Source organism: Ornithodoros turicata, chromosome 5 (genome assembly GCF_037126465.1).
Source record: "Ornithodoros turicata isolate Travis chromosome 5, ASM3712646v1, whole genome shotgun sequence".
Taxonomy (NCBI): Eukaryota; Metazoa; Arthropoda; class Arachnida; order Ixodida; family Argasidae; genus Ornithodoros; species Ornithodoros turicata.
In genome coordinates, this window is record NC_088205.1 from 28,102,103 (window position 1) to 28,116,255 (window position 14,153).

Below are 14,153 nucleotides of genomic sequence, written 5' to 3' on the forward strand. Positions count from 1 at the left end.
GAGCAAAGAGTCGGATCGGCCGATCACATGCTTGAAATGGGGGGTAAATGCAACCCCGAGACGAAGCCTGTGCACCAGTGAAACAACAGGTAATTTAACGATGATGTATGGGGAAATTCGCAACATGAGCTGCGGCCCACTACTCCAATGCACAATGGACGGAATGAGATGTGTCCTGATGATGAGACGATGAACAAACGCTGGATAATAATATTATTCGGGAGTCACTGTATGCCAACATGCTCTTTGCACACTTGCTTTGCGATACACATGCGATTAGCCTCAAAGCAATAGACCTCTCCCTGTTTGTAAACAAATGACGTCACAGTGTTCGACAGCGTCACCAATTTGGTAGAGTTGAACTACGCTCAAAACTAGGGGCGAACAAGGTCACGCCCGAAAGCCACGGTCTTGAAGGGATTACGATGGTCTCTGAAAGGGACGCGACCTTCGGTCCTACTTTTCTTTCAGTAGGAGGCAACAAACAAATGCCCATTCGTGGAACCCAGCCCTCCCCTTCCGATTTGTTTCGGTTTCAGTACGTCTGACAACGTCATGATGATGTTTCTCGGGTAGAGGTCTATTAGCGCCGGTAGCTTCGCTTTTGTTGTGAGCGTTATGCAACGGCCATTTTTGAAATTTGATCAAATGTCGGGGATGAGCGTCATGTTTTGGGAAATACCATAATCGTATTTTGCATTTATCCGGTATAGCCTGGGGCATAGGAAGGTGTCACAATCCCTTTAACCTTGTCACTGTACAACAATTATTTGTGTCTTAAACAGACGTAATTTACCGTACATTTTTTACAGATGTTTAATGTGTAAGCCTTGTGGCGAACCACGTGGAAAAGAGATGTCCATCTTGGTGGTAGGGAAGCCCTTCCACCGTGGGAACGCAGGTGTTCGCAGTATTGTAAAAGAGCGGGTAGATTTCCTTTCCAGAATGTGACGCTGGTGGCGACCAATTTGTGACTATACCTCGGCAAAACTCACTCATGAGCATGCTCATTCATGCTCACTCATGCTCAATGTGGCAAATGAGTTGCGCATGAGTGAGCATATGGAGAGCTGAGCAGGGAGTTAGTGAGCATATGGAGAGCTCATCAGGGAGCGAGTGATCATATATGGAGAGCTGAGCAGGGTGTGAGTGAGCATATGGAGAGCTGAGCAGGAAGGGAGGGAGCATATGGAGAGCTGAGCAGGGACGGAGTGAGCATATGGAGGGCTGAGCAGGGAGTGAGTGAGCATGAGTGAGCATATGTAGATCTGCTCTGGGAGTGGATGAGCATGGGTTAGCAAACAAGGAGCTGAGCTGGAGATGAGTACTGCAGGGGTCACAAGTGCTGACATCTGTTTGTTACTAGGGAAAGTGTGCCACGTCTTGCAAGCATTGTAGAAAGCCCCGCGTCCCGAGTTGTTAAAAGAAATAGACGTATGAAGGAAACCACTCGTCCGGTGGTCAGCGAAAGTGAAAGGTGCAGTCAAAGTGGTACTTCGTAACCACCACAGCTAAAGTCTGAAAAGAGTGCGCTGCTGACTATATTGTGATCTTATTGTAGCCGTGTATCCTATGTTGCAGAATTGTTGGGTAGCTTAGATCTGTAGTTTTAACACATTTCCGATTGTCCCTGTGTGGCGTTTTTGAGCGCAGTCGCTGTCAGTCCGACGAGAGGAGGTTGGAAACCCAGTCCACAGACTCATAGTAGAAAAAGTGACAGCTCCTGAAATTGGGAAAGGGAAGGCATGATCCCAACGGAAGCCTGATGCGATAAGCCATGTCTGTGTTAACTCTTTCTACTATCCCGCTGTGGGCCGGGTTTGTTTGTATCTGTCCCTTCTATGTTGTTCCAGCCTCAGAACATCAGTTTCTCTCTTGTTCAACAGGTGCCGCTTGCGTCGATTTCCGTCGTATGGATGTGTGTATGAGTGAGCAAAAAATGTAAGAGTGAAAGGAGGGTGAGTGAGAGTGAGTGACTGGTTTGTCGTCCCTTCAGATGACGCACCCCGAAAGTCGCGGGAGAGGCGTGTTAGCTTAGCTCAATTGGTAGAGCCCTGGACCGGTAATCCAGAAGATGTGGGTTCGATCCCTACAGCTGGCTAACCTTTTCAGTGACTTTCATCTTTCATCGTTTCCAACCTCCTTTCGTCGGACTGACAAAAATTCGTCGCGCGCTATGCTCCGGGTGCTGCGTAAAGCATGATGTTCGGCTAATTCTTCCGATTGGATAGCTCCTGAACATACCTGTTAAGTATCATGAATGTGAGTAAATTCGGCACGTTGGTGGGGTAAAAAAGTGACGTTTACTTGGCAAATTTCCGAGTTCAGTTCGCAAGAATTTACATAATTAAACTTACGTTACATGACATTCATATCAGGAGGTGGCAAAAACGTAGTAAGAACAAATGCCGTTGGCCGTATGATTCAAGGTGGTGTACTTTTTTTTGTTATAATTCAATGACACGTTTTCAGGGGCACCCTGTAGATGTAAAATGCAAGCCAGCCTGCCTGGGTAGCCTTTCCTTTCTTAATAAACAAATCCCCCCCCCCCCCCCACCCAGCTGGTGTATACATGACGTTGGCAACATGTCCCTGAGCTTGAGGGGGAAGGACAGAAGTGTGTTTTGTCTTTTGTCCTTCCCCACGAGTTGAGGGACATGTTGCCAACACCATTTGATTGGCTGAGTCCAAACTTTAATTGTGCTCACGGGGCCGCATATCGTACCCCGATTTGCGTGCTCTGTGACAAAACCTGGCGACGTGGTGAAAAAAGTACCAAACGAGGGCCGTTAAAAGGGCACTAAAATTACAAAAATTTCTCACCACGGAATGAAAGGTGGCGTTACCTCGACACCAACACAAAAGGAACGAGATTCTTCCGTTGCATTGTTCATGAGTCATGAGCGAAAGGAACCTCCAAGCACCTTCGCTCCCGCTCTCTTTCTCAGGAAGCCCGACAAGAGCAAAACGATCACGTTTTACCATGGCTTAAAACAGTCTACACCAGGGAAAGGCAACGGAAACTGTATTATACCGAATACATGCAGGTAGCGGTAACAGAAACGGATATCGCACAATAGAAACGGAAACGAATATTTGCAGTAACAATTCTGGTACTGCAGGACCAGAGTTAGTACAATAATTTACAGATTCAGTTAGACAAATTGATGTGAATGAAGCGGACTAAAATTAACTGAATGGAATGAGTGGAAAAGAATTAAATTAGATTAGGCATATGCTGTGGGACTACTTCTGTGTTATGTATTCTTGTCTTTCGCATTGCACGATCTCGAAAACCTTCCGTATAACGTTCCTTCCATCTGCCGACGTCCTTGACTTTTGCAAGTGAACATGTACGCGTCCTTACATATGTGGCTTCCCAGATAATAGTTCTTCTTTGAAGCCACAAAAACGTGGTAGTTAGTAGTTAGTCAGTTAAATAACTTAGTAAAATAAAAATAAAAACGTGGTATTTCTGTAACCATGTCAACTGTTTTACATGGCATATCGTATCGGCAAAAATGCAACAATCCAATTCACCTTCCTGAAGTTGTACAAGTTGATGCATAACTTTCCTATCAAGACAAGAAGAACAGAAAAAAAAAAAGGGTGCCGCGGAAAATGTGTGATCAACTTCATTTAGACACGACGGAGCTACGGCACACGAGGACAGTACGGAAAGGACGGAAAGGCACCACACCGCCCTTTTCCGTATTGTCCTCGTCTGCCGTAGCTCCGTCGCGTCTGAAATGTCATACCAACCCCACACTGCGTTGTTAGTCAACGACATTTGTTTGTGTGATATACACTAACACAACTACGTGGGGGCTTGAGTGTCTGCCCCACTGCCCCTCGGAACTTTATCATGCTGGGGCAAGGTCCCCTACAAGCAGTCTATCCAGCTGACACTCAGGACGAACGTTTCGCGGGATATCCTAAGGGTCGCGTGCTCAATGTGTAGACAACCTCTTGCTCGTCTAGATGCTCAAAACACACGACTGCTCTGGAGCATCTTTACTTGGCGAGTGCTGCTCCTCCTTCGAGGACGTACACGATATTTGATATACATACATATGTTCGTGTGCCTCTTCTGAGTCACGCGGCGAACTGGCTTTTCCTCTTCGGGCTAAAGCGCGCGAGTACAACGTTATGAGTACTTGGGTGTCATAATTAAAAGCTATCTAAAATTGGCTAGCAAACCTGTTCTAAAGCTATACTCGATGGCCTTGGGTGTGGAGAGAGAATTTTCGATTTTGGGAGTGAACATGAAAAGGAAATAGCAGTAGCGTGTCATATGCGTCGCATGTTTCTCTCAGGGAAGCCACAGTCACAGTACGTCAATCAGCTACGTGTCTGTGAGAAACTTGCTTTTATTTCGTTGCATTTCTCCATATCGTGCTCATAGCATTTGCCATTACCTTCACGTTATTGTCATAATATCAGTATAGGCTCAGTGCATAGTAAAGGGGATAAGCCCATGAACGGAAAACCTGTTTCGTGACAGTAACTGATCGCAGTTGTCTCGCGACGTAAAGCCTCGAATTATTATTATTATGACAGTAGCTATCGGCGTTGCCTTCGCAAACAGCGAAGAATGGTTGTAGGAACAATATCCCCGAAAAAAAAAAGTCCGTACACCGAAACTTCCACACCGAAATGTCCCGTTCCAGCCCCAAAAATGTCCCCGACTGACCGCGTTATTCAGGCTACCAGCGGTATTCCTGCGGCTAATTTCAGAGCTAGCTAATTCCTAAAGTGCGAATGTCACGAGGAACTCCTCGTGTAGTGGCTCAAGTATAATTATTGCGGGACAGGGAAGAAAACATTTCCGGGCATCCGTTCTAACGAAACAAAATACAAGATTACAACAACACACGCACACGAAGACATGATGATGGCGTGGGGCTCATGCCGGCCAGCAGGCTGACAAGATCACAGATGTTTTTACCAGGTGTACGTTTTCTTGTATTTGCGTTCACGCTTTTCTGCTTTGGAGAATTGTCTTTGCATGACAGTAAAATCCCGAGACGAGGGACGACGAAAGGCAAGGGATGATAAATCGGCGTTCGATGAAACGGCGTTGGGTAAAATATCCCAGTCTAAATGACGAAATGAAAACCCCGTCACATTTCCCTGTGCCGTTTTCCTAATGCATCAATTTCGCGTGTGACGTTGTCCCGATCTACGTTCCTCAGTACGCTGTATTCCAAAAAGAAAAATACTATAACTACTAAAATGCTACTGTATTCTCGTACTGTATGTAGTGTCGACTGTATTTGCTTGGCTGGTTGGTTATGTGTGTCAAGCGTAAAACAACATCATAGAAACGAAGAACAACGAACCATTGCGCATCATTTGCCGCCATGCTTTTCACCGAGTCGGAGTTCCCGATTTTTCTATTAGCGAAAAAAATAAAAAAGACAGGAAATGGGGGAAATCTATTTTTTCCTTTTTTACACGCGCCTTTCTATATTCACAACTGTAGATTCGCGGAAACCCACCCAGGAACATTTCCTAAGCGTTTTTGACGAGCGGTCGTTGCTCAAAACAAATGAGAGCAGCATGAAAAGTCTACTCAGCAGCGATAATACCGAAATCAGTTGAACCCTGGGGATATCGTCTGCGCCATGGTCTGCGAACGAAGTGCGGAAGTGACGACAGCGCTCTGCGGGCGATTTCAGCTGAGTTCGTGCTTTCTCGGCGACGCATCGTGGTGGACGAACACAAACACGTCAACAAGACACGGACGGCGTTCAACTAGCAACCCAGGTTTATTTGACACAAATCCTCCCTACCGCTACCCGGGGGCGTGTTTCTCGACAAAGGCGACGTCTTCCTTTGATGAGTTCCAACCAACATGCTCTTTACCCTCTACGTAGTGCTCCACGGCGCAGCGGATAGATCTGAAATTACCAGTGTGTAACCAGTGTAACAGTCCGTTACGCGAGACCTGGAAATAGACCACCTCACGGGAGATTGGCATCCACTGTGCTGCTGCAACCGGGTCAACGTGACACATGGCCACAGGACGAACGACCGAGGAAAAACAACGAGAATGCGCACGCGTTGACCTTACTTCGGTTGTTGTATCTCATTTCTCATTGTAAGAGAGAATCACAGGGGAACGCAACAAAGCTGTTGTTTAGAGCTTGGCTCTTGAGTGTCTCTTCGCTTGTATTTCTGACATTCTTGCAAGGTTTCCACAGAGTAACATATTGGCTTTGGATCGAAACAACTGTTGTGGACAGAACTAAAAATCGTAGCATCCTATTTTTGCCCCTAGTAAGCAATGCGTGCGTGTACAATGAACGCTTGGGGCATTTTGTACAACAGCTGTTTCGTTGCAATCTTTTCGCTACGCGACGGACAAGCAGCCCTGCTGTCAAATGGCATATAGAACTGTATTCGTTATTATTATAATACTTATCACAATGAAACTGCGATTATCACAATAGGCTCGAATCATAACAATTGCGCCCTTCGCTGCGCATGACGAATCAACTTCGGTCTCCCAGTGCCACTGACAACTTCTATGACAGCGAAGCCTGTTAGGGGCGGAAAGCAGGCCGTTAGAAAACAATTGTCAGTGCAAGGCGTGAATACTATTGCCCAGAGAGAAAAGAATATAAGCCAATCCCCTTCCCCAGAGCACGCACGTCTTTGTCTCGTTCCTTTTTCTTTCCAACTAGTTTCTTTGTTTTCTACATGTGGGGGAACTGAACGAAGAACCGGAGCATGGAAGGTTACACCACGGTAAATGTTTATTATGTAGACAAGGGGAAGGAGTGCTGTCGCATCCATTTTGCTACGAGGAATTGTTGTCGCACGATAACTATCTTGCAATGCAAATGCAATTTCTTGGATTGAACTCTGAAGTCAGACGGATCCTCCGTTTACTCGCAAGTACAACGATCGTTTCACGACAAACTGGGCAATCAGCGCCGCGTAATGCGATGGAGACGACTGAAACAAACTAGTGAAATGACCACATTTCGTGGCGAAAGATCACACCTCTCGTCATCTCACAAAGCGATAACACGAATCGCAGCCAAATAGAAAAAAAAAGTTATCTTCATCTACTAGCAGTGGCGTAGCCACGGGGGGCTGGGGGGGTATAATATATGTGGGGGGGGGGGGGGGACCAGTGTGACGATCGCGAAAGTTCTTGCAGTTCATGGCGTCTATCTAAGAAGCACTCTTGAATGGTTTTCAAAGTATGAGCTTTTCAAAATACTTCCAATCTCGTGACACCACCTCATTGGTCATGACAGCCTATACATGTAATCGTACTGTGAACGTCTAAATCAACTATTTTCGTTCCTTTTTTTAATCCTCAGTTTGCAGTGTGCACATGTGTGTGTTGTCGACACAGGATCAGCGGGGGGGGCGAGTTTTCGTATCGAGCCCCCCCCCCCCCCCCTACCTTGGAGGTCTGGCTACGCCACTGCCTACTAGTCACAGCCGCTACTATGCCGAATACGGACAGGTTACATAACGTATAATTGTCGACTTCCCTATTTTACTTCGGTTATGCCATTCCTTTGATTCTTATCATTTTGTGTGCGCACTGTGAGTTGAACTTCTAGTTTCAACAGAACTGGTAATTTCATAATTCATTTCAAGAAATCCTGTTTCTGTAAGCTGTATTGAGATAAAACTGCTACCGATCGGCACGTGAACAGACTCTTCACAGCTGACTGCAATTATTTAGTATTTGCGTCCATTTTTTATGACGGTTGTTTGACCATTTTGCATTTGAGATATATATTTTTATATATCTCAAATACATTATATTTTGCGCAGTCTTCGTCACACGCTACGCGCGCGACAGCTACCCCCGTGCTACTCAAAACACGAAAGCACGAAAATCAACTCGCCGTCTTGCACGACAGTTTCAGAAGACTTTTACGAGACAATCGTCCCTTCTACACACGTATAAACACCGGGTACAATAGCATAGACAAGAGACTCAAGGTCAAAGGGTCCAGTCAGCAGCTGTCCCCACGCGCGTTTCTCCCTAACGGGGTCATCCACGGAAACCGCGACGGTGGCGCCTCGCCGTAGGAAGTCCGTAAGTAAATTCAAGATGGCTACCGTGAGACCGTAGCCTTAATTCTTGGAGGAAGGAAAACTAAGGAGGGAGCACGACCGTTTCTTTCCGAATCACAAAAGTGTAGTGGAAGTGACGCATCATGAGGGCGTCATATCGATCAGGTGACTGGAGGCAGCCAATCTGCGGTGAGACTTCGCCACAACTGGGACAAACAAACTGGGGCAGCTGCCGGCGTAGATGGCGTTTTGTGGCGCCCGGCGAGATGCTAGAGAGCTGGGAGAGGAGAATTGTTTGTCCCAGTTGCTTCTCCTCACCCAAACTTCCGGAATCGTGCAAAATGACGTCACACTCCCTCCTTATTTTCCTTCCTCCATGCCTTAATTAAACAAAGTGACCTCATCAAAGTTCCTACTACAGCTGAAGAAATTGCGTTCTTTCTCATACACAAAAAGTATGCTGACTGTACTTTTGTCATTCCTGTCTGAATTAGAATTTGCGGAAAATAGCAGCTCGTACGCCCCTTACAGACACGCCCTGCCCCGCCAGTTCTCGCTTGATACAAATGCAATTTTGCCTCCTGATACTCGTCCAGGTCTTTTTGGTTTTGTATTTCACGCGCGTGGGTCAAGCCATGCTTACTATCAGAGTCGTACCAGCACAGTTGTAGGCAAACGCCGAACACGCAAAACAATCATTCAAGAGCTATGCGTCGTCTGCTCTCCTGCCTCACATCCAATCCGTGACGTCCCGGGCTACTCCCCTCGAGGTGGCGACACCAAAACTTCTCCGGGCGAATAGGCTCCTCCCAATGGCCAGACTCCCTCCAATTTTGCTTGTAAACTAAAAATATTAAGCGTTCTCCGTCAGTTTAACTCTTCGCGTTGGGTTTACAAGCAACAAGCTGTTCACCTACGTAGTCAACATAAACATGCCTGCCTCTCTGCTGCACTACCTGAGACGTAAGATTTTTCTTTAAATTCGGAAGCCCATGGGCATAATACACTAGATTTCTACAAATATTCGACACACCAAAATCCGCTTCTCGACGACGTGATAAGTGGTCGTGGTCATGTCAGACGATACTATAGTAATGAATGAAAGACACCTTGTGATATATTGCTCCTTTATTCGTCGACTGCAGTTTTTCTGTCTTTTGATTTGGATGGCCCTCTGAGTGCCTTATTGGCGATGTTCCCTTTACCAACGATTTCTCCGCCCTCGGGCTTCGCGGTTTCCGGCGACGCAAGCGGCGAAGGCAGCGGCGAAGCCTTTGTGTCGCCCTCGTGTCCTTTCTGACCTTGCCCCAGTTGGTCCTCTCCTGGAGGATCTTTTATAGCTAGTGCAGAGCAGAAGAAGAAGAATATGGAGGCAGTCTTCACGAGTATCATCAGCCGGAAGATGTTCATCCCCATGAGCCCATTCTCGTAGATTGCACATGCCCCTTGCCCTTCGCATGTGTCTTGCCAGAGGATACAGCTCTTGTCTATCAGATAGCCAAAGAGGATGGGTCCTGGTATTGTACCTTCGAAAGATAGTAGTCAAATTAGGTGTCGGCATTAGCGCTTTATGCAATCCGTCCGAAAGGCCGTTGTGAGGTGCACCTATTTTGACAGTGCTATTGGTTCTACGAGTCAGGTGATTTTTTTTGTCAAGGAGAGGAAAACTCTACAGCGGTATTACCGAAGAGCCTAATTGCAACGTAGTTGACCCCAATACCGGTTGACTTCAGGTCTTCGTCGAGTGTCCTAAGAGGTTCCATCATGAATCTAAGCGATGTACATTAGACGGCATTATACTTACCGAAGCATAGCTGTGAGGGCTGGTACGATGAGTAGAAACGTACAGAAGAGGGCAATGAATATTGATATACAAAATATAATTACGAGGCTGCAGTGCGAAGCACACGGGTCACGGATGGCTTGGTACTGTAGCGCAGTATCGTTATGATCCCCGAGTTGAAGTATAGGACCTGTTATGCAGCTGCATTGCATGTAGATCTGAAATATATTCGTGTTGAAAAGTACGAAGGAAAGAAGGTACACAGATCCGCAACCTGAGGCAAAAACGTCAGCATCTTGGTATCTTTCTCATCCATTCAACTACCCAGTTCTTACTAGTACACTACGTTTCTTAGCATATGGTATCTCTGTGCTTCCTTCATCCTTGGAAGAAAAATAAAATTGTAAATGGTGTAAGTGCCTACTTTACAAGGTTGGTGGTAAGACCCCCGCGTAGGAAGGCTGCATGGGGTTTAACGGGGTTAGTTTCCTCCTCAACAGCAGCGCGCACTCCCGGTTGAGAACAGATACGGCATGGGTGGTAACAAATCGCAGCCATGGAGGAAGGGTTTCGAAGGAGACCGAGAGACATAAAGTGAAGTCGGAAGTTGTCCCGTCGCCATTTCTTTGGGGCAGTCAAACCCTCACACAAACCCTCGCCCACATAACGTTGCTGTTCCAAATGTTTGCTCCTCGACCACGCTCGTTTGCCCGTGACAAATAGCCCAGCGTCTGTGGGTGTCTACTGGTCTATAGCGCACAGAATGACGTATAACATCTATTCTCAGCGGTAGGGGAACGCGGTGCACGGTCTCCAAAGGATTCTTTTCTCCATGCACGCACCACTACCCAAAGCTTTATAACCAGCTTGGAAAAAGTGGCCATCTTGCGTGTACTGGGTGTTGCACGAGGCAGTGACCCCTAATTATTAAAAAAATCTACTTGAGATCCGCTGCTTCGTTGGAAAATGTCTGTCGGTGGCCTTTTGGGAGCTGCTGCGTTCGGAACGATTCCTAGACGCTATGTGCGTCGCATATTAGGGAGTTTTACTTGGCCACTTCTGCTCCGCCGATAAGTTGCCGACTCAGGTTTCCGCAACTGTTCATGCGTAAGCGGAGTCGGAGATCTGTCTACGACAAATACCGGAGTCCTCGTGCGCGCTTCCGAGCTCCTACTCAGCTGCAGCATGCGCAGAGCGTGCGCTTACAAACAAGATGGTTGACACCCAGAAAAACAAAATCGTTCGTTCGCGGCGAGCACTGCGAACTATTTTGGTCTGCAACTTCCCGAAATCATGTCTGGGCGACAACCACGGGAACAGTAGCGGATGTTTTGAAGCAAGGACACCAGACTGTTGACGTGGCGTAGTGTTGAAAACAGACCACAAGCCAGGAGTGATGTTTATCGTTTTGTTGCACTGGCTTCAACAAAAATTAAGTGATAACAAAAATGACGTTTTGACGCCTATGCGGGCGTCCTTATATACAGTTGACACACAGGCACATATATACAGTTGACGGGAGAGTCTTAGCACGAGAGGGTAACAGGGTGATGGAAACAACGCAACATAACGCGAGCCCAAGGAATTACACGTACGTTCTCGCTTCCTGTGTAATCCCTTGGGCTCGCGTTATGTTGCGTTTCTGATACCCCTGCTTTTGTATTTATGTTCTTTGATTTTTACCTGTATTTGTATCCTTTCCATCACCCTGTTACCCTTTCGCGCTAAAACTCCCCCGTCAACTGTATATATGCGCCTGTACCATGTTCATATTTTTGTAACCTGAAGTGCAGCCTCGTGCACGAATGTTGTGTTTACCATATGTAAATAAATAAGTTGCTTCTGCCGTTTAATATCATTTATGATACGAGTAAATGAAGTTAAACGAGTAAAGACTTGTGCGGGCAGATGGCGTCCCACTTGATTTTCCGCATTGGTGGGGTCGTTCTCAGTGAGTCTCAGGTCATCTGGAAACTAAAACTGCGGACAAGCGCTTTACAAATCATTCCCACCAACTCGTGAGTCGTATCTGTTTTTCGGAGATCGTATGGATTGGAGTGTTATCGTAATAGGAACTCCCTAACCTCTTCCTCCATCGCTGAGAATTTGTGTTTCGCCACATTTCTACTGATTTCGACGGCAGATATACGACGTCGTTGTCCAAACCGAAACCATGCACCCACGTAGCCCCGAGGGATGTGTGCTCCCGGTCGTCCGTAATAGACGACCTGCACCACTACGTCATCGATTAAGTCCTCCCGCCGCGCAAAGCATGCTGGTGAGCATTATCAGCTTTATCGGCCTATCAGCCGACGCGTTTTTCCGCTTCGTGCCCACCACAGCAAAATATAACCTGGAACCGGTCTTCTCGTGACGTCACATGTTTGTAAACAGAGGGTCATCTATTGGCTCAGAGGACGACGTTGATGACGTAAACCCGATACGAAGGGATGTATCCGGCGGTCACGCCCCGCTATTTTTGCGGGGTGACTGCGCCCCTGGTGCACTGGATACGGTTAAAAGTCCATGTGTGTACGATAGTGAGGGATCATTAGGACCGTTTCCGGTGGAGTAATTCGCCAAAACCATTTCATGGTCCCTTTAAGGCGGACTCACTTCTTAAGAAAGTCTACAGGGAATTTTTATTCGCAGGATTCTCGTAAACCTCGCTAAATTTCTACAGGACACAGGTACCAGTGATGGCCACTAACTACTTCTACAGTAATTTAACTATAACTAGTATAACTAGTATACTAGTATAACTAGTAGTAGTATAACTAGTAGTAGTATAACTAGTAGTAGTAGTATAACTAGTATACTAGTATAACTAGTAGCTAGTAGTAGTATAACTAGTAGTAGTATAACTAGTAGTAGTATAACTAGTATACTAGTATAACTAGTATACTAGTATAACTAGTAGTAGTATAACTAGTAGTAGTATAACTAGTAGTTCAACTACTTTTCAGGGGAGTAGTTAAAACTACTTTTTTTAACTACTGCAATGTAGTTTAACTACATCTATAACTACTTAACGTTGTCCAACACCAATCCCTCGTGGTGTTGCTGGATACTTAAATATGAATCGCGAGCAATAATAAACTTCGGCTGGAGCCATGGCTACGATCGTCAAATACAAAGCTTGCGGCGGGATTCTTTCTGTGCCCACGCGATAAACTAAGTTGCAGAATTATTTCGCAGCAAATGAGGCTTCACTAGACAAGCATTAAAAGGGAAGATTTTGTACACATGCACGACACAATTGCTCTGCAGCTCCATTCTCATCAAACAAGTAGCTCAAGGTAAAAGCCGGAAGCACAATCGTGCCGTAAAGCTTGCGGCAAAATCGGAAGTAGTTGGCGCCTTAGGTAACCTAACTACTGTAGTTAACTACTTAAAATAGTAGTTTAACTAGTAGTTGCCACTACATTTCTGCAAGTAGTTGATAACTACTTTTTAACTACAATCAGGTAGTTTAACGAGTAGTTTAACTACATGTAGTTAACTACTGGCCATCACTGTCAGGTACAGACGTGCTTCCCTCGAGTTTACCGAGGCAATGGCCCTCGCCGGAAGCGAACGTTAACTAGATCGCATGAGCCCGCCTCAAGTACACAAGGGTTGTAAAATTTCGCACAGAATATGGAGCAAAAAATTGCGCCCTATAAGGTGTTGAAGCCCAGGGATACCACCCTGCAAACAGTATATAGCGTTGACACATTGGACTAACGGATGTCACAGGTCGTTGCCACGTCAACTAAACGACCACAAATCTTTTTTTAGTGTTAATTTCATTTGTCTACCAAATTCAACTATGTTTGCCTATATCTCACCTGCGTGTCATTCACTTGTTTAGCTGATGCACAACCAGCGATGCATGGTGAAAAGAAGGTGAAATTGTCTGTACCGCAGACAGGGTCAAATTTATACCCAGTGCAGTTGCAATGCTGGTTACATGGTTGAACCAACTCCCGCACTCGCATGGGTTCACGGCCGGTTCTGCAAGTCAATCAAGACTCTGGAATCACGTACGAAATACCCCATAATTTCTACATCAGCCGCCGTCATCTGGGTCACGCGGTCCGTAGCGGCAAACCGGACGGTTACTAACTCCAGCAACAATTTGGCTCGGCACCTGTTTTCTGACATCGCTGCAGGAATGCAGGAGGAACAGTACTGTATATGATTTTGAATATTTTAGGCAAAAAAGAACCTAACTGTGCAGTACCCACAGCAGTCAGTATACTTATGATATCAACCATGAAAGTTGCAGTGGCAGAGCAAAGACCTGCACCACAAGAACCATTGAAGTTTATTTGCAGAA

The 14,153-nt window shown here is 46.1% G+C and overlaps 1 protein-coding gene across 8 annotated transcripts in view; it reads right to left on the bottom strand.

Annotated features, from left to right (window-relative positions):
* Positions 1-9,165: 9,165 nt before the first annotated feature.
* LOC135394264 (solute carrier organic anion transporter family member 4A1-like) overlaps positions 9,166-14,153 on the bottom strand; it is a 28,010-nt gene continuing 23,022 nt past the window's right edge. For 7 of the 8 annotated variants that reach the window (XM_064624936.1, XM_064624935.1, XM_064624937.1 and 4 more), the window contains 4 exons: positions 13,663-13,828; positions 9,854-10,050; positions 9,734-9,798; positions 9,166-9,575 (listed from right to left, as the gene is read on the bottom strand). In XM_064624936.1, the coding sequence (XP_064481006.1) occupies positions 9,178-9,575; positions 9,734-9,798; positions 9,854-10,050; positions 13,663-13,828 (826 nt within the window). In that variant the 3' untranslated portion in view covers positions 9,166-9,177. The remainder of the gene's footprint in view (positions 9,576-9,733; positions 9,799-9,853; positions 10,051-13,662; positions 13,829-14,153) is intronic. The other variant, XM_064624943.1, reaches the window with a different exon arrangement.